The 20,525-nt window shown below is 40.0% G+C and overlaps 1 protein-coding gene across 9 annotated transcripts in view; it reads left to right on the top strand.

Annotated features, from left to right (window-relative positions):
* Window positions 1–20,525, top strand: part of plekha5 (pleckstrin homology domain containing, family A member 5) — a 410,437-nt gene that overhangs the window by 246,231 nt on the left and 143,681 nt on the right. For all 9 annotated transcript variants that reach the window (XR_005944853.1, XR_005944854.1, XM_041202944.1 and 6 more), the window contains exon 5: window positions 14,702–14,828. Coding sequence is in view for 7 of the 9 variants with exons in the window: in XM_041202944.1 (XP_041058878.1) it covers window positions 14,702–14,828 (127 nt within the window). In the remaining 2 variants the exon portion in view is untranslated. The remainder of the gene's footprint in view (window positions 1–14,701; window positions 14,829–20,525) is intronic.

Here is a 20,525-nt window from a genome sequence, read left to right as displayed (position 1 = left end):
CCAGCACTGATCCCTGTGGATCCCTACTCGTTTCATCTTGCTAACCAGAAAATGACACATTTATGCCTACCTCCATTTCCTGTTAACTAACCAATTTCCAACCATGCCAATATGTTAGCCCCTACGCCATGAGCTTTTATTTTTTTCTGCAGTAATCTTTGATGTGTCAAATACCTTCTTGAAATCTAAGTACAGTACACCCGCCAATTCTTCTCTATTCTCAGCACATGTTACTTCATCAAAGAACTCCCAATTAATTAGTTAAACATGATTTCCCTTCCACAAAACTATGTTGACTCTGTCTAATTGCCTTGAACTTATTCTAAGTGCCCTGCAATAATGTATTTAATAATAGTTTCCAACATTTTCCCTATGAAAGATGTTAAGTGTACTGGCCTGTAGTTTCCTGCTCTTTCTCCAAAACTCCAAAAGGAGTTACTTTTGCTATTATCCAATCACAGAATCTTTACAGTGCAGAAAGAGGCCCATCAAGTCTGCACCAGCTTTCTGAAAGAGTGTTCCACCTAGTCCCACATTCCTGCCTTATCCCTGTAACCTTGCATATTCTTTCCTTTCAGATAGTAATCCAATTCCCTTGATCGAACCTGCCTCCACCACCCTCTCAGGAAGTTTGTTCCCGACTCCAATCACTCAAAATTTTCCCTCCGATAACTTTTACTCCTTTTGCCAATTATTTTGAATCTAAAGGAACCTTCCCTGAATCTAGCGAGTTTTGGAAAATTAAAACCAACGCATCGACTATCTCACTAGCCACTTAATTTAAGACCCTGGGATAAAGTCCACCAGGACCTGCAGTTCCAACAGTTTGCTCAGTACTACCTTCCTGGTGATTGTAATTTTCTTGAGTGCTTCCATCCCTTCCATTTCCTGATTTACAACTTTTTCTGGGATGTAACTTGTATCCTGTATAGTGAAGACTGATGCAAAATACCTGTTCAATTAATCTGTCATCTCCTTATTTTCGATTATTATTTCCCCAGGTTCACTTTCTATTGGACCAGTGCTCACTTTAACTCTTATTTTTAAATATCTCTAGAAACTTTTACTATCTGTCTTTATATTTCTAGCTAGTTTTCTCATGTGTACTCATGTTTTCCTGCTTATTAATATTTTGGTCATTTTTTGCTGTTTTTATATTCTGTCCAATCTTCTGACCTGCCACCCATCCTTGTGCAATTGTATGCTTTTTCTTTAAGTTTGATCCTATCTTTAACTTCTTTAAATTAACCACAGATGGTGGGTCCTCTGGAATTTTTTCTTCTTCTTAGAACCACATGGTAGGATGGGGTATAAAGGAAGAAATAATAGGAGCTAGTCAGAAAGGTACAGAAATAATCATGGGGGATACATCTCGACTGGAAAAATCAGATGGGAAAAGGCAACCTAGATGAGGAATCCATAGAATGTTCTTCTATTCTAAGTATTCTGAAATATCCCCTCAAATGTCTGGCACTGCATCTCTACTGACCTATCCCGTAACCTAATTTGCCAGTTTACTTTAGCTAGCTCTATTTTTGTGGTCTCATAATTACCCTTATTGAAGTTTAAAATGCTAGCTTTAGACCCACTCTTCTCCCCCTCAAACTGAATGTAAAATTCAATCATATTATGATTGCTGCTACTGAGGGATGCCTTCACGATAAAATCATTAATCAATCCTATCTCATTGCGCAAAACCAGACCTAGGCTCTCCTACCCCCTGGTTGGTGCCCCCTCCTCTTGTTCTAAGAAGCTATCCTGAAAACATTCTATGAATTCCTCATCTAGGTTGCCTTTTCCCATCTGATTTTTCCAGTCTATATGTATCCCCCATGATTATTTCTGTGCCTTTCTGACTAGCTCTTATTATTTCTTCCTTTATACCCTGTCCTACCATGTGGTTACTGCTAGGAGGCCTGTACGTTACTCCCACAAGTGACTTCTTGCCTTGATTTTTCATCTCTACCCTAACTGTTTCTACACCCTGGTTTCCTAAACTTAGGTCATTCCTCTCTATTGTGTAAGTACCATCATTTATTAATGGAGCCGCCTCTCCATTTTCCTAGCTTGTTATTGTTCCTAAATGTCACGTACCCTTGAATATTCAGGTCCCAGTCATTGTCATTTTGCAGCCATGTCTCTGTAATGGCTATCAGATGGTACATATTTATTTCCATTTGCATTATCAGTTCATCTGCTACATGCATTCAGATACAGAGCCTTTGGTTTTGCCCTTTTACTATTTTTGTAAACGTTAGTTTTATCTGCTGATTTATTCTTCAGTTTGTATTCCCTGTACTCTCTGTCCCTTCCTGTCACAGTCAGTTTATCCTTTTCATTGTCAACATTTTTCTCTCTAGCTTTGTCTCTACGCTTTGATTTACCACATCTTCCCAAATTTGATCCCTTGCCCCTGCTATTTAGTTTAAAACCCTCTCTATTTCCATTGTTATATGGCTCGCTAGAACACTGGTCCCGGCATGGTTCAGCTGTAGGCCATCCCAACAATACAGCCCCCCGTCCCTGTACTGGGTGCCAGTGCCCCATGAACTGGAACCCATATCTCCCACACCAGTCTTTGAGCCACGCACTCATCTCCCTCATTTTATTTACCTTATGCCAATTTGCACATGGCTTGATTATTACTTTAGAGGTTCTGCTTTTTAATTTAGTGCCTAGCTCCTTATACTGTCTATGCAGAAACTCTTTCCTAGTCTTACCTATGCCATGGACCATGACCACAGGATCCTTCCCCTCCCACCGCAAGTTCTTCTTCAGCCCTGAGCAGATATCCCGAGCCCTGGCATTGGGCAGGCAACATAGCCATCAGGGCTTATGCTCTCTACTACAGAGGACACTATCTATCTCTCTGACTGTGCTGTCTCTTATCCCTACCACATTCATGATTCCTGCACTGTCCATTGATCCCCCAGCTTCATAGTAATGGTAGAGTGAGGGATAAGCTGGGCCATGAGATTACTGCTGCTGATGGCCCACAGCACCTCATGGAAGCGCATTAAGTGATGGAAACTCTAGCCCATTGTCTCTTGTGGCTGAGAGAACTCAAATTATGGAATAACTATTCACAGTGCAGAATGTTTCAAAGGAAACAGTCATGATTTTGAAATTCATTTAGTTTCAACTTGCCATACTATTTTTATAATCAATTTTTCAAGTATATAATTGTCTTGTTTTACTTTGCCCTTTGATTTTTCCTTCATTTATTTAAGATATGTGCAATTTTCAACAAACTGGAGTAAAGAGACTGTTTCAAAGCACCATTAATTTAGTTCTCAGTTTCTGTCTCTTCTCCAACCATTCCCCCAAGTTTTGATGAATTCTACTTCTGCTGGGAAATGAAGCCCTCTAGTTCATATTTTATGATTGCTGATAATGATGCATTGTTCACCATACGTAAAATGTATGCTGTGAGTGAATGAAGTTCCACGATTATTCCTCACTGTTCTCCAGTCTCTATTCAGGTATTAAATTCCACTTCAATTAAGTTTTCTATGTTTGGATACCTTGAAGTTAGATGAAGCACAAGTTAATTGTGACTGGTAATCTGGAGTCTCTATTATGACACAGCCGATGTTAAATGCTGAGTTGTTAAAATCCCAGAGGGAAACATGAAACAACTGTCGGAACCAGTTTTTGCAATTTGTATGTTTCAAGATGCAGACTTTGAATTCAGTATCATAAGACCACCGACTGTCAAGAGGTTTTTATATAACGAAACTAAACATTTATTAATTAAAAGACGGTAAGCTCATACATATGTCTGCAAATTACTACGATAACGTCCAAAAAAAATCCCCTAATTAACGTGACTCTCAGTTACACCTCCATTAAGGCAGCAGTATAAAACACAGATTTAAACAGACCCCTGGCAAAACACACTCTGGGCAGTCGCATACAAAATTAGTTTCTTTCAGCTCTAGGTCCTTGCAGATATCGGCTTGAGGTTTACAGGCTTTAGATATTAGAATCCCTGTACCTTTTACCAACTGCCTTCTCTTCCTTTATACGTATTTTCCTCTTTGAAGGCAAATTTTCATTGTATCACCCAGCTTTTTGAACTTTATCTCTGCTAACAATAAAACCCTTTCATAACACCAATTTTATTAAAAAAAAAACAAAAAAACTGCGGATGCTGGAAATCCAAAACAAAAACAGAATTACCTGGAAAAACTCAGCAGGTCTGGCAGCATCGGCGGAGAAGAAAAGAGTTGACGTTTCGAGTCCTCATGACCCTTCGACAGAACTGTCGAAGGGTCATGAGGACTCGAAACGTCAACTCTTTTCTTCTCCGCCGATGCTGCCAGACCTGCTGAGTTTTTCCAGGTAATTCTGTTTTTGTTACCAATTTTATTAATAAGCTTTGGAAAAAGTGAAGACATGATTGGCTTCTTCTGGCTAGGTGTAACATTTCACCCATTCTTTTGAATGGTTTATTTTAAAATGCAAATTTCCTCCTTTACACTTCACCTTGTAATTTACCTAATTAACATTTCAAACCTACTTCTCTTCTATACATCAAAGCCTCTAGACCAGCTTGGCTTTAATCCAATTAAGACAGAAACACGCACACGTACACACACAGACACAGACACCACTAGAACTCAGAGTCATACAGGTCTACAGCACAGTAAAAGGCCCTTCGGACCATCGAATCTGCACTGGTCAAACAAGTACCTAATGATTCTAATCCCATTTTCCAGCAATAGGCCCATAACCTTGTATGCCATGGCATCGTAAGTGCACATCCAAATACTTCTTAAATGTTGTGAGGGTTTCTGCCTCTACCACCCTTTCAGGCAGTGAGTTCCAGATTCCCACCACCCTCTGACTGAAAAAGTTTTTCCTCACATCTCCTCTAAACCTCCTGCCCCTTACTTTAAATCTATGCCCCCTGGTTATTGATCCCTCCACCAAGGGGAAAAGTTCCTTCTTGTCTACCCTATCTATGCCCCTCATAATTTTATATACCTCAATCATGTGCCCCCTCAATCTCCTCTGCTCCAGGGAAAATAATCCCAGTCTATCCAATCTCTCCTCATAACTAAAACTTTCCACTCCAGGCAACATCCTGGTAAATCTCCTCTGCACTCTCTCTCTAGCACAACCACATCCTTCCTATAATGTGGATTCCAGAACTATATGCAATACTCTAGCTGTGCGCTAACTACAGTTCCAACATATTTTAAAATAATTTCCAATAACATTATAGACATTATTATATCTTCTTGACAGTCTCATACCTCTAATTGTGGTTGTGAAGTCAACTCTCCCCTGCAAAGCCACAAGAGCTAATGTGATATAATTAACAAAACTAAGATTATGAGCTACAGACTTTCATTTGGATGAGAGACCATAAGATGTAGGAGCAGAAGTAGGCCATTAGGCCCATCAAGTCTGTTCTGCCAATCAATGAGATGATGGTTGATCTGATAAACCTCACTCCACTTTCTTGCCTTTTCCCCATAACCCTTGATTCCCCAACTGATGAAAAATCTGTCTGTCTGTGTCAGCCTTGAATATACTTAATGACCCAGTCTCTACAGCCCCCTGCCATAAAGAATTCCGTGGATTGATACCCTCTGAGAGAAGAAATTCCTCCTCATCTCTGTCTTAAATGGGCAACCCCTTACTCTGAGATTATGCTCTCTGGTCCTAGACTCTCCCACAAAGAGAAAGAACCTCTCAACATCTACCCTGTCTAGTCCCCTAAAAATCTAATGTTTCAATCAGGTCATCTCTCATTCTTCTAAACTCAATCAGTACAGGCTGAACCTACTCAACCCCTCCTGATAAGAAAATCCCTCCAACCCCGGGATCAACCTAGTGAACCTTATCTGGACTGCCTGCAATGCCATTCTACCTGTCCTTCGATAAGGAGACCAAAACTGTTCACAGTATTCTAGGTATGGTCTAATTACTGCCTTGTATAGTTTTAGCAAGTCTTCTAAATTTTATACTCCATTCGCTTTGAAATAAAGACCAACATTCCATTTGCCTTACCTGTTACCTGCTGAACTTGTATGCTAGCTTTTTGGGATTCATGCACAACAACTGCCAAATCCCTCTGTGCTGCAGCTTTCTGCAGTCTTTCTCCATTTAAATAATATTCAGCTCCTCTATTCTTCCTGCCAAAGTGCACAACCTCACACTTTTCTACATTATATTACATCTGCCATGTTTTTGCCCACTCACTTAACCTGTCTATATCCCTCTGTAGGCTCTTTGTGTCATCACCATTTGCCTTCCCATCTATTTTCGTGTTGTCTGCGATAGTACATTCACTTCCCTCATCTAAGCCATTGATATATATATTGTAAATAATTGTGGCCCCAGCACTGATCCCTGTGGCACTAGTTATAGGTTGCCATGCTGAAAATGGCCCCCCCCTCCCACACCACCACCACCCACCACCACCACCACCTAAGCCATTTCCCAACTCTGCCTTCTATTAGTTAGCTAGTCCTCTATCCATGCTAATATACTACCCCCAACACTATGACTTAAATAACCTTTTACGTGGCTTCCTTTTTTTATATTTAAAGAAGCTCTTACTGTCCGTGTTTATATTACTTGGTAGTTTACCCTCAAAGTTTATTTTCTCCCTCTTTTTTGGTCATCTTCTGTTGGTTTTTTAAAACTTTCCCAAGCCTCTGGCTTACCACTAATCTTTGCCACATTGTATGTTTTTTCTTTCACTTTGATACTATCCCTAACTTCCTTGGTTAACCATGGTTGGTTTATCCCTTTCCTACAATCCTTCTTCCTCACTGGGATATATCTTTGTTGTTTCATGAACTATTTTCTTAAACGTCTGCCATTGTTCATCAACTGTATTTTAAGAACATAAGAATTAAGAGTTTTCTGTTAAATTCCTTTCCCAGCCCACTCCAGCCAACTCTGCCCTCATTCCTTTGTATTTACCCTTATTCAAGTTTAGCACAGTTGTTTCCAAACTAAGTTTCTCACTCTCAATTTGAATGCTAAATTCCACTATGTTATAGTCACGGTTTCCTAAGGGATCTTTTAATCTGAGATCATTTATTACACCTGCCTCATTACACATTACCAGATCCAAAGTTGCCTGATCCCTGGTTGGATCCACAACATATTGTTCTACGAAATTGTCCTGAATACACTCCGTGAATTCTTGCTCGTAGCTACCTCTGCCAATTTGATTTTCCCAATCTACATGGAGATTAAAGTCACCCATAATTAATATACTGCCTTTTTTACATGCCCTCATTATTTCCCAATTTATTCTCTGCCCAACAGCATACGTACTGTTAGGGGGCCTATAGATTACTCCCACCAATGTCACTTTCCCCTTGTTATTTCTTACCTCCACCCATATGGATTCCACATCTTCCGATCCAAGATCATTTCTTGTTATCTTTCTTATTCCATCTTGTACTAATAAAGCTACCCTTTTCTTCCTGCCTGTTCTTTCAAAAAGTCACATATCCCTGAATATTTATTTCCCAGCTTTGCTCTCCTTGTAACCATGTCTCGGTAATGGCTATAAGATCATACCCATTAACCTCTATTTGTGCCCTTAATTCATTTATTTTGTTCCAAATACTATGTGCATTTAAGTAAAGAGCCATTAATCTTGCCTTTTTATCATTTTTTTTCCCCTTTGACCCTATTTGCTGCTTTTTTTTATGTTTGTATACTCTGCCCCTTCCTGTCACTCTGGGTATCATTACCTAAGTAGCTGCCCTGCAATGCTGCCATTTCCTTTTGCTTTGTAAGCCTATTTATCCCCTCTCCGGAACCCTCCCCCCTCTATATAGTTTAAAGCCCTCTCTACAACCCTAGTTATTCGATTCACCAGGATGTTGGTCTCAGCATGGTTCAAGTGAAGCCCATCCCACTGGAGCAGCTCGCTTCTACCCCAGTACTGATGCCAGTGTCCCATGAACTGAAACCCATTCCTCCCACACCAATCTTTGGGCCACGCATTTAACTCCTTGACTTTATTTACCCTATGCCAGTTTGCCCATGTCTCAGATAGTAATCCCGAGATTATTACGTTGAAGGTTCTGCTTTTTAATTTAGCTCCTAACTGTTCAAATTCTTTCAACAGAACCTCCTTTCTAGTCCTATCAACGTTGTTGGTACCAATGTGGATGACGACAACTGGATCCCTCCCCTCCCACTCCAAGTTCCTCTCCAGCCCTGAGGAGATGTCCTTAACCCTGGCACCGGGCAAGCAACACAGCCTTCTGGACAAACGCTCACGGCTGCAGCGAACAGCATCCATTCCCCTAATTATACTGCCTCCTACCACTATTATGTTGCTATTTCCCCCCCCTCACTTGAATGGCTCCCTGTATCATGGTGCCATGGTCAGTTCATTCATCTTCCCTGCAGCCCCTGCTCTCATCCACATAGCTTGCAAGAACCTCGTAACTGTTGGACAATTACAGGGGCTGAGGCTCCTTGGATGCTACCCCCTGGGTCCCCATACCAGCCTCACCTGCAGTCACACCCTACTGCCCCTGATCACAGACCAAATTCGAATTATCTAACCTGTGGGGTGTGACTGCCTCCTGGAGCAAAGTGCCCCAGTAACTTTCCCCCTCCATGATGTGGTGCAATGTCAGCAGCAAACGAAGCTTCAAATTTTGAACTGTCATCCTGGATTAACATTAAAATTATGTTGGTGGAAAATAAATTTTGCAAGCGTTAGAGAAAACAGTTAATGTTTGTGCTTTTGTTAACATTTTATTATTGATTTTATAAAGAAAATTCACTCCGATGGAGTTGCAGTGGTGGACAATGTTTCTTTATGCATCAATAACTTAAATTTTTTGGGCTCCTCACATTTACCAAGATTTCCTAAAGCATTCAAAGGGCAGAGGAAAATATCATTCAATTAGAGGGAAGACAGCAATGACTTTGGGGCAGAAACAGAAATTATAGTTGAAGAGGAGTTTTTTTTAGGTAGCTTTTGAAAATAGGAGGGAGTGTGTGTTGGACCCTGGTCGCCATTTAGTTTTACTATTGGATCCAGGTTGCACACTTGTTATGCGATGGGGTGAGTTGGTACCATGGACAGAGCAGATTAGCAGATGGTTCTTATGTAGAACACATTCTATTTATTTACAAAGGAACTTTGCAGCTACACTTATGTGCTTACAATTCAAACCCTTTACCTACGTTAGAGTCTAACTCTAGATGACTCACTACTAACCACTGACTACCAAGGGTAGCGCACGCTACTCTGCTGTTGGATACTAAGATCATGTGATCTTACATTCTTCTTAAAGGTATGTTACACATCAAATTACCACATCCCTTCCCTTTTACTCAGCAATACATTTTACAGTTACAATTTTTCTCAAAATATCAAATTATTTACACAGGTAAGTCATTTACAAATGTAGTCTATCTAGGGGTTTCCTTATGCTTGTAGAACATCTCAGCTCTACAACTTCAGATACTTTATCAGGAACCTCCTTTCCTGGTGCTGTCCGAACATCAGGCTCTTCGGTGGGCACCTGCAAATCTGTTTCCTTGACTCTTGCAGGTACAGTCGATCCTTCAGACACCTCTGTACTCAGTTGAGTTCTTTAAACAGCTGACACAGTCGGGAACATGGAGGAATCATTTCCTGATACTTTGTTTCTCTCCCCCTTATATGATCTATATGTCTCCGTATGACTTGGTCTTCCTCTTTTCGTGTGGTAAGGAAGAGGTCCAGTCACTACTTATTTCACCTGATAACCCACTTGGGTCCTTCTCCAGAATTTTTCACATATACCGTCTCCCACTTACGGTAAAATTTCTGTTACGACTATGCCAGTCATCTTCAGTTTTCTGACTTCTCTGACTCCTTTCCACTTTCCCCCCCTAAATTTGGCATTATTAAGCTCAATCTCGTTCTGAGATGGCATTTCATCAACAATTCCGTAGGTGTGACACCTGTTGTCGTGTGAGGGGTGGTCCTATAATGGAAGAGAAAACATGCTAGCTTGGTCGCTGTGGAGTCTTCAGTTAATTTCTTCATGCCAGTTTTGAATGTTTGAACCACTCTCTCATCCAGTTCATTCGAGGAAGGGTGGTACAGTGAAGTTTTTACATGTGTAATACCATTGAGGCTGATAAACTGTTGAAACTCAGCACTCGTAAATGCAGTGCTGTTATCTGATAATGACCACTTCTGGTAGTCCATTGATGGTAAAACTTTGACGTAGCTTGTCAGTTGTAGCAGAAGATGATGGTGACTTCACCTCATATATGTCCACCCATTTTGGGTGAGCATCAACAATGAGAAATATTATTCACATAAAAGGTCCCACATAGTCAATGTATCATAAACACCCATGGTCTTCCTGGCCATTCCCCAGGGTGTAATGGAGTTGTTGGACGTAACTAATGCTGACACTGCATACAACTTCTCACTAAGCTCCCTTTTTCTCCATCCATTCCAGACCACCGTTGATAGCTGCGTGCTATGGCCTTCATTCGGGAAATACCTGGAAGTTCACTATGTAGTTCAGTTAACAATGGTTTTTGTCCTTTTGGAGGAACAATCCCTTGAGCTCCCCACAATAAGATACCATCCTCGCAGGTTATCTCCTATCTTCTGGGAAAATACGGTTTCATTTTCTTGTGACCAACCCTGAAGAACTTGTTCTCGTACTTTGGACAAGACTGGGTCTTGATTTGTCCAGTCTCTGCTCTGTTTAGCACATACCGGTGATGAATCTAAGTTCAATAATAAAATGAGTTCTTGAGGAACTGCAACATCCTCATCATTCTCTTTCAAAGGCAAATGATTAAGTGCATCAGCGTTTGCATTCTGATTTCCAGGCCTTTGGATGAAAGTATACTCTTACGCTGCTAGGATCAATGCCTATCTCTGTATTCTTGCTGAGGCTATGGGTGGTAGAGCCTTGTCCTCTGAGCAATCCTAGCAAAGGTTTGCGATCCGAAACAATAGTAAAATGACAACCGTGTACAAACTGGTGAAATTTCTTGACACCAAAGATGAATGACAAGCTTTTTTCTATCTGCGAATATCCCTTTTCCGCTGTGTTGAGTATTCTTAATGCATATCCAATAGACTGTTCTGAGCCATCATCCATTCAATGGGAGAGCACTGCTCCCACTGCATAGGGAGATGCATCACATGTCCAAACTAACTTTTCTTTGGTCACGATATACTAATAGGGTGGAGAAGTGCAACAGTTGTTTCATCTTTATGAATGTTTCTTTCTGTGGCATTTGCCAAGACCAACGTTGGTTTTTCTTGAGTAGGTAATATAGGGGTGCCAGTTCTGTTGTCAAATTAGACAAGAAGCACTTATAGTAATTGATCATCCCCAAGAATGATTTGAGCTGGAGATTTTCTTTGGCACTGGTGCCTCTCTAATGGCCCTCACTTATTCCTCAACCGGGTGGAGGCCCTGTGAATCTACCCTGTGACCTAAATAAATTTCCTCTTTCATTTGGAACGTGCACTTTTCTTTTTTTAAAAGCACTCCCACCTATGAGAAACGTTTCAAAACTTCTTCCAAGTTTCCCAAATGCTCCTTTTCAGTGAGTCCTGTCGCCAGAATGTAATCTAAATAAACTACACATGAGGCAATCCCTGAAATCAGTTTTCCAGTGTTCACTGGAATTTGGCGCAAGCTAAGGATACATCAAAAGGCAAACGGGTATATTGGCACAACCCTTTGTATGTATTAATTGTGACAAATTTCTGGGGGACCTCCTCTAAATCCAATTGCTGATAAGCATGACTCATATCAAGCTTGGTGTAGGCGGTTCTACCTGCCAGCTCAGCATACAGGTCTTCAATTTTTGGTGTCTGACCAACTTAGCCACTTCATTAACTGTAAAATTGTAGTCTCCGCAAATTTGAATGCTTTGATTGGGTTTAAGTACAGGGAATAATGGTGCTGCCCATTCTGGGAACTGCACAGATTGTATGACTCCCAGTTTCTCTAACCTGTCCAATTTGGTGTCTACCTTTTCCCTCATTGTATAAGGCACTGGTCTTGCCTTCATAGCATCTGGGATCGGCATGAATTTTAGCCTGTATCCCCTGGATCTCCCCGAGATCATCTTGGAAAACTGAGGCATATTTTTGTAGTAGCTCAGGTAGCCCACTGGCTCTCAGCTGGAAGATCTCAGCCCAATCCAATTTAATTTCTTTCAGCCAGTTTCATCCAAGGAGGCTTGGCCCTTCACTTGCTACCTCCATCAAGGGTAATTTTACTGATTGACTCCCGTACTGTACAGTGTAACCTTGCTTGTGCCTTTGATTTTGATGTCTTCTCCCGTGTAAGTTTTCAATTTGGCATTTGTTTATTCCAAATTTAATTTACATTCTCCATAATTCAGGTATGTGAAGATAGGCTCACTTATTATCATAGCGGAAGCTCCTGTGTCCACCTCCATTGTGGTACATCTATCATTCACCCCCACTGTTACATAGATTGCTTCTGTTCTTCCTACCTTTAGATTATACAATGAATAAATATCTCAACCTGTTACTTCAGGCTCTTCAACATTATGGATCTCACTGGATTTTTTCTTTTGGTGGAAAGTCTGCCTGGTTCTATCCTTGCAGTGCCTCATGAGGTGTCCATTTCGATGACAGTTGAAAACAATCAATTTTTTTTAAAACTCTGTTCATTGCAAGGTTGCCTATTTCCACCTCTGTTACCATTATTCCATGCTTTTGCTGCTAAGTCATTTCATTTTATTTGTCTGCAAACAGTGGCTGCTTTCCACTTCTCATCAGAGCTGTGCATTTTCGCCCCCTTTTTGGCTGGCCTCCCTGCCCAACATGGAGGACGGTGCCATTTTGCACTCCCTGTAAGGCTTTTAAGTATCTCACTGCGCTTACCATGGCCTGTTATTTCTAGCGCCTTCTGAAAATCCAAATTTGTTTTAGACAGTAATCTCTTCTGAATCGTACCTTCATTTATGCCTCTCACCAAATGATATCTAGCATATCATTTATAGATGTATCAAACTTGCAATATTCCATTAACTGTTTCAGACTTGCCACATAACGAGCAACTGCCTTCCAGGGCCCTATTTCTTGAGTTAAATTTGAATTGTTACTGAGGGCTTGGGCTGGTCATGACTCTTTATAAGGTTCACTAAGTCATCAAAACTTTTCGAATCCGGGGCACTGGGTGCCATCAAACTTCAAATCAACCCAAACGTCTTACTCCTACACATGAATAAGAGGATCGCTCACCTCTTCTCCTCCCCCACAATGTCGTTGGAAAAAAAACATGAGACGCTCAACGTAATGAGTCCTATTGTCCGCAGCTGGGTCAAAAGAATCAACTCTTCCAAACTGCGGTATGCTTTGAGGGACTGCTTCAATGATTAGGACAGAAATTCTACTTAAAATTATTGTATGAGCTACAGCCCGATTTTGGTTCACTTGATTTCCTTCCTTGCTTTCTCTTTTTTCTTGTCCCTCCTTTTTCCTCGTTGCCAGTTTGTTGGATCCTGGTCACTAGTTTAATTGGACTAGCGGATCAGAGTTGCATGCTTGTTTCAGGATGGCCGAGTTGGTACCATGGACAGAGGGGAACACATTCTCTTTATTTACAAAGGAACTCAGCAGTACACTTGTGCTTACAACTCAAACCCATTACAGACCCTAATTCTAGACGACTCACTACTGATTGACTATCAAGGTAGCCCGCGCAACTCTGCCGTTTGATACTACAATCATGTGATCTTCCATTATAACATTCCTCTTCAAAATATATTACACATCAGATTACCACAGAGTCAGAAGTTGTTATTCAGTCCACTCTGCACACTAAACAACAGCTGTGCAGAATCAGTCCTTTATTAACTCCCATTGAGTGTAATGCACACGTGTCCACTGATGAGGAATTGTTGGTGGGGTGGGGGAGATAAAGTTCTTCTTTATCCATTTCAGGTTATCATATCTAAGATAGAGTTTACAAGTCAGTTACAAAATATTTTCATAAGCATTGCTTTAAGGGTTTAAGTCAGTGTGTTATGAGTAGCTGTTATTAGTTGGCCTGTAGCCCCTAGGATACCAGATTAATCTAGATGATGAATTGCAGAGGAATTCTTCATCTTGCATAAAATATGCAAAAAATAAGTTCTAGTATTTTTCAGGGAATGCAATTTACTTTTTACAAAACTGCAGCAAAAATCTAGCAAACCATTTGGACTATTTCAAGCTCTGAAAAGTGCATTATCATTTTTTAGAATAAAGTAGACCTACTTTATATGAACCTATATGTGAACTATGGAAAACTAAATGTTAGTAGAATAGTATTAGGTATTAAAATTCAACCTACCATGCCATTACTTCCCACAAATAAACATTTACATTTACAATCCTTGAGAATCTGTTGACTTTGCTGAAGCAGTCATTTAAAATAGAGAATAAAAATATGAAGGGTTAAAGAGCTATATTTTTATTTTTGTCAGGTAGAGATCTATAGAAAACTCTACAGGCATCTGGGTGAAATCACAATCGCATTTGCTCCACATTTTTTTCACATTTATTAGAGCCTGAGTGCTTATTGGAATACAGTATGTGTTCTAGTAAAGCAGCTAGAAAATAGGACGTGGCTGGAGAAACAGCGAGGGAATGTTGTCTATTTATAGCTGAGCTAGCATATAGTTGGCTGTGTGCTTTCATTATACTCCATTTTACTAGTTTCAGGACTGCTGCAGCAATGGCATCGCAAGAAAGAAAAGACCGACCAGTGAGCATGGTGAGTGAAGTTTCAACCTACACGATGGCATCCGAAATGGCATTGCTTCCAATGAGTCCTGCAGGCAGGGTAAGAACTGACTCTTTTCAAGGTAATTACAGCTGAGATTAGTGTCCATTTTTCTCTCTCTTTTAACTTGGTTTGCAAGTAACAGACAATAATTGTCCAAAATACAAGACCATCTTCGTTATTATTTCTTTAGCATCAAGTGCAAAATATGTAATGTTTTCCAAAACCTGTTTTGATTTTTGTTATTTTCACTGTAAATAAAAATACTTTAAAACAAAGATCTTTGTAAACCTTTCAATTCAGTTTCAATAAGCTGCATTATGTATAATTTAATCTAAAGAGTTTAATATTTTAATTCAGCTGTTGGTACTGTAATGCTTCAACAAACAAACCAGCTGTCTTCTGTGAAAATGAATTGTAGTAAATCGTTCCAAAGAGATGAATAACTGATAAAAAAAACGTATATATTATTCAGTGTCTGTTGCAATGGATTTATTTATGCCATGAAACAATACTTGATTGCCTTAGTCTTTGGATAATGGAAATATAATTACTCTGTTCAATTGTAAGATTTAAACTGTAACCAATGAACGGAGTTTATGGAAAGCCATGGAAATAAACATAAGCAGAACATGGATCACAGACAATGCAATAGATTCAATGCCAAACCACAGTACTATTGAGTTATGATTATATGTACTGCACTGCCTGAAAGGGTGCTGGGAACAAATTCAGTTATTTTCAAAAAGGAATTGAATGAATATTTGAAGGGAAAAATTTGCATGGCTATGTGTAAAGAGCAGGGGAATGGGACTAATTGAATAGCTCTTTCAAAAAGCCTGTTCAGGTGTGATGGGCTGAATGGCCCCCTTCTGTGCTATATAATTTTGTAATTCTTTAATAATTAAAATTCTCAATTCTGAAAGCATTAAAAAATTATATGCTTTGTTAACTATGTTCATAGCAATAAACCTGGATCAACTTTGAAGATGTGAAGTCTATAGGTTAGGCTGAATGCACCCTAGGGAGTTTGCAGTAATCAAGCTAAAATGGTAACCCTAAATTCCTTAACATATAAGGATTAACTTAAAATATACGGATTGTTACGACATCAAATGAGACAGATTTCCATTGGGCCATAGCAGTTTCCTCACTAAGTGAATTCCTCATCTCTGCAGTGCTGTCAAGAGGTGATGAGTTCAATCAGATTTTCAAACAAGAAGTAAATCAGAGCTTACTTTAGCCAGTTTTGTATATCTTCCTCCGAGCACTGTGCGCGGAACCAGTTGATCCAAGTACCCCATCAGTTTTCCAGTTATGTTGCTACAAGGGATTATACAATTTGTAAGTGAATGAACTGAATTATATATAATTGTTTGGAAAATATTGCATACTTTTAAATCAATTTTGAATATTTTTGAAAATTCCTATGCTGCTTCAAAACCTGTTGTGAATCAATAAGACTAAATGGTTCCTCATTCAGTAATAACATATAATCCTAAAACAAATGAACGGATTCATGATGGTGCATGCTGAAAGAATCTTCCTTATTTTGCCAGAGAGACAAACTGTGGTTTGAAACTGGGATATTGAACAGAATGATTACTGTAGCAATTTCAGCTCCCTAATTTCACTTTGTTTCCTTTCGTACATTTTCTATTGTATAATTTAAGAAATACTCATTATACTTGCTGTATCTAGTAAATCTTTTTTTAAAAAAAAAGGAAGTCATTTGAAACTTGGAAAGTTTTTTCAAGTATTGCTGTAATTTAAAGAAGGAATTACTTTTAACAGTGTAGCTATTGCTTTTGTACTGCCACACTATCAATGCATGTGCATTACTGAAGGGGGAAATATAATAACTTGTGATAGTAGTGACAACTATAGTTTTAGCTGACTATTCCGTTTGTAACAGTAATGTGATGCTTTCAGCTTGCTTTTATTTTTGGAAAGGAGCAAAACTCAGAACATAGTAGGACATTCAGCCACCTGAGCAGGTTCCGCCATTCAGTTAGATAATGGCTGACCTATACTGCAACTCAACATACTCACCTTTGTTCCATGTCATTTGATATCAATACCTAATCAAAATCTATCAGTGTCAGGGTTGAAAATTTAAATTGAACCAGCATCCACAGCCTTTGGAGGAGCAAGCTCACCCCCCTAGCCTTTGAATGAAAAAAATGTTACTTGATTTCATTTAGAAATGGCTGAGCTCTAATTTTAAGGTAAAAATGTTAACGCTTGTTCTTGATTCTTGCGCCAGAGATACAGCTTGGCTGTATCTAACCTTTTGAATTATTTTAAACATCTTGATTAGATCACTCATCAACCTTCTAAATCCAAGAAAATACATGCCAAGTTTTTATGCAATCTGTCTTCCTATTTTAATCTTTTAGCCCTGGTATCATTCTGTTCAATCCATGCTCTACCCTCCTCGTGACTTGCAGTTGTCAGCCTTTTTGATTATCTTCCAGACCTACACACCAGCTTTTAGTGATTTCTGTACTTGGGACATATAGGAACATGTGAAATAGGAGCAGAAGTAGGCCATTTGGCCCCTTGAGCCTGCTGCACCATTCAATAAGATCATGTCTGATATGTTCATGTTTCGAATTCCACATTCCCATCTACCCCCAATAACCTTAGATTCTTGTTAGGCAAGGGAATCAATCTTTCTCTGCAGAGTTCCAAAGTTGCACAACCTCAGAGAAAAAAATTCTCCTCACCTCTGTCCAAAAAGGGTGACCCCTAATTTTAAAACAGTGCCCACTAGTTCTGGACTCACTCACAAGAGGAAACATCTTTTCCACATCCACCTTGTAAAGACCATTCAGGATCTTTTCTACTTAAATGAAGCCACCTCGCATCTTATAAACTCAGTGGTAACAGGCCCAGCTTGTCCAACTTTTCCTCATAAGACAACCCGCTCATTCCAGGTATCAATCTAGCTTACCTCCTCTGAACCGCCTCCAACGCATTTATATCCTTCCTTAAATAAGGAGGCCAAAACTGCACATGGTATTCAAGATGTGGTCTCATCAATGCCCTGTATAACTGAAGCATAACATCCTTACTTTTATGTTCAGTTCCTCATGTAATAAAAGATAGCATTCCATTAGCCATCTTGAATACATGCTGTACCTGCATACTAGCTTTTTGTGACTCATGCACTAGACCACCTAGATCCCTCTGCACCTCAGAATTCTGCAGTGATTCTCCGTTTAAGTAATACTCTGCTTTTTTATTCTTCCTGCCAAAGTGAACAACTTCACATTTTACCACATTATACTCCATCAACCAGATTTTTGCCCACTCACTCAACCTATCTAGACACGAAGTTGAGGCTCCAGGACAGATCCCTGTGGGACTCTACTCATCACATCTTGCCAAACAAGGACCCATTTATGTATACTCTGTTTTCTGCCAGCCAGCCAACCTTCTATGCATGCTAATATGTTAGCCCCACACCATAAGCTTTTATTTTCCGCAATAATCATTTAATCATTGATGTGGCACCTTATCAAATGCCTTATGGAAATACAAGTACAGTACATCTACAGGCTCCCCTTTATCTACTGCACATGTTACTCCTTCAAAGGACTCTCAAATTGGTTAAACCTGATTTCCTTTTCACAAAACCATTGACTATTCCCGATTACCTTGTGTTTTTCTAAGTGCCCGGCTACAACCTCTTTAATGATCGATTCTAACAGCTTTCCCATGACAGACATTAAGCTAACTGACCCATAGTTTCCTGTTTTCTGCCTTGCTCCCTTCTTGAATAGAGTGGTCATATTTGATACTTTCCAGTCTGATGGAGTCTTTCCAGAATCTAGGGAATTTTGGAAAATTAACACCAATGCATCCACTAACTCTTGAACCACCTCATTTAAGACTCTAGGGTAAAGTTCATCTGGACCTGGAGACTTGTCAGCCTGCAATTCCATCAGTTTGCTCAGTACCACTTCCCTAGTAATTGTAATTTCACCAAGTTGCTCTCCCTTCCACCTCCTGATTTACAGCTATTACTATAATGTTTTTTGTATCCTCTATAGTGAAAAAGAAGCAGAATATTTGTTCATTTCATCTGCCATTTCCTTATCTACTTTTAATTCCCCATTCCCCATTCTCACTCTCTAGAGGACCAATACTCATTTTCCTTTTTTCCTTTTTAAATACTTTTAGAAACTCTTGTTATTTGTTTTTACATTTCAAGCTAGCTTCCTTTCATACTCATAATTTCTCTCTCCTGATTAACCTTTTAGTCATTCTCTACAGTTCTTTATATCCTGACCAATTATCTGATTGTCACTCATCTTTGCACAGTTATATGCCTTTCCCTCAAGTTAGGTGCTTTCCTTAACTTCTTTAGTTAACCACGAATTTTCCTTTATAGTAGGAATATACATTCTGAGTATTCTGAAATAACCCCTTTAATGTCTGCCACTGCTTCCCTATTGATCTACCCCCTAGTGTGGTATCCCAGTTCACTTCAGCTAGCTCAGCTTTCATGCCCACATAGTTGTCGTTATTTAATTTTAAAATACTTGGACCCACTCTTCTCCCTTTCAAACTGGTGTAAAATTGGGGTTATTGTTAGGGGGCCTGTAGACCACTCCCACTAGATTCAAGGCATCAATGGGTTTGGGGAGAGAGCAGGAGTATGGTGTTGGGGTAGAGGATCAGCCATAATCATATTGAATGGTGGAGCAGGCTCAAAGGTCCGATTGACCTACTCCTGCTTCTAGTCTTGATTGTTGGTGCATTCTTAGGTTTTTTTGCTCTCTGTCCCTTCCTGCCATTCTCTCACCCTCACTTCCCATATTACTATTTTCCTCTCTTGTCTCTAATTTATGATATACCACATCTTTCCACATTTGATCCCTAGCTGCCACTATTTAGTTTATAACTCTCTCTGCTTCCCTAGTTATACAGTTGGCAAGAACACTAGTCCACGCATGTCCCCTGGTACAGCCCCTGCTTTCCCCAGAACTGGTACTGGTGCCAGTGCCCCACAAACCATACCCACTTCTCTTTTAAGTCACATATTACCTCTTGAATTTTATATACCCTACACTAATTTGCACGCAGCTCAGGTAATTATTCAGAGATTTTAACCTTTGAGGTTTTGCTTTTTAATTTATGCCTAGCTCCTCATACGCTCTATGTTGAACGTCTGTCCTAGTTCTACCTGTGTCGTTGGGCCATGACAAGTGGATCCTTCCCCCTCCCACTGCAAGTTCCTCTTCTGAGTAGATGTCTCAAACTCTGGCACCAAGCAGACAGCACAGCCATCTGGACTCTGGCTCTTTGCTGCAGAGAACACTGTCAATCCCCCTCACTATACTGTCCCCTACTATCACTACATTCCTTTTTACATGCACGCACACATGCACACACACACACCTGCCTCACCTTCAGTCACTCTCCTAATCCCGACCACTGCCCAAATCAAAAGATTCTATCCTAAGTGGTGTGACCGCCTCCTAGTACAAAGCATCCAGGTAACTTTCTCTTCCCTGATGTGTCGCAGGGCCTGCAGCTCAGCCTCCAGCTCAATGACTCTGAGCCGAAGCTCTTCAAGCCGCAAACATTTACTGGAGGCGCGTTAGCCTTGGATCACAATGATTTCCAGGAGTTCCCACATGCTGCAGCCTTGACACATCACCTATCCTGCCATCCTTAATGTGCTTTAAATAATTACTTAATTATAATATTCACTTATTTGAGTTGCTTTTTAATATTGATATAACT

The sequence above is a fragment of the Carcharodon carcharias genome, chromosome 13 (genome assembly GCF_017639515.1).
Source record: "Carcharodon carcharias isolate sCarCar2 chromosome 13, sCarCar2.pri, whole genome shotgun sequence".
Taxonomy (NCBI): Eukaryota; Metazoa; Chordata; class Chondrichthyes; order Lamniformes; family Lamnidae; genus Carcharodon; species Carcharodon carcharias.
The sequence above is the reverse complement of the archived record's forward strand: the minus strand, read 5'-3'. Positions and strand labels throughout refer to the sequence as shown.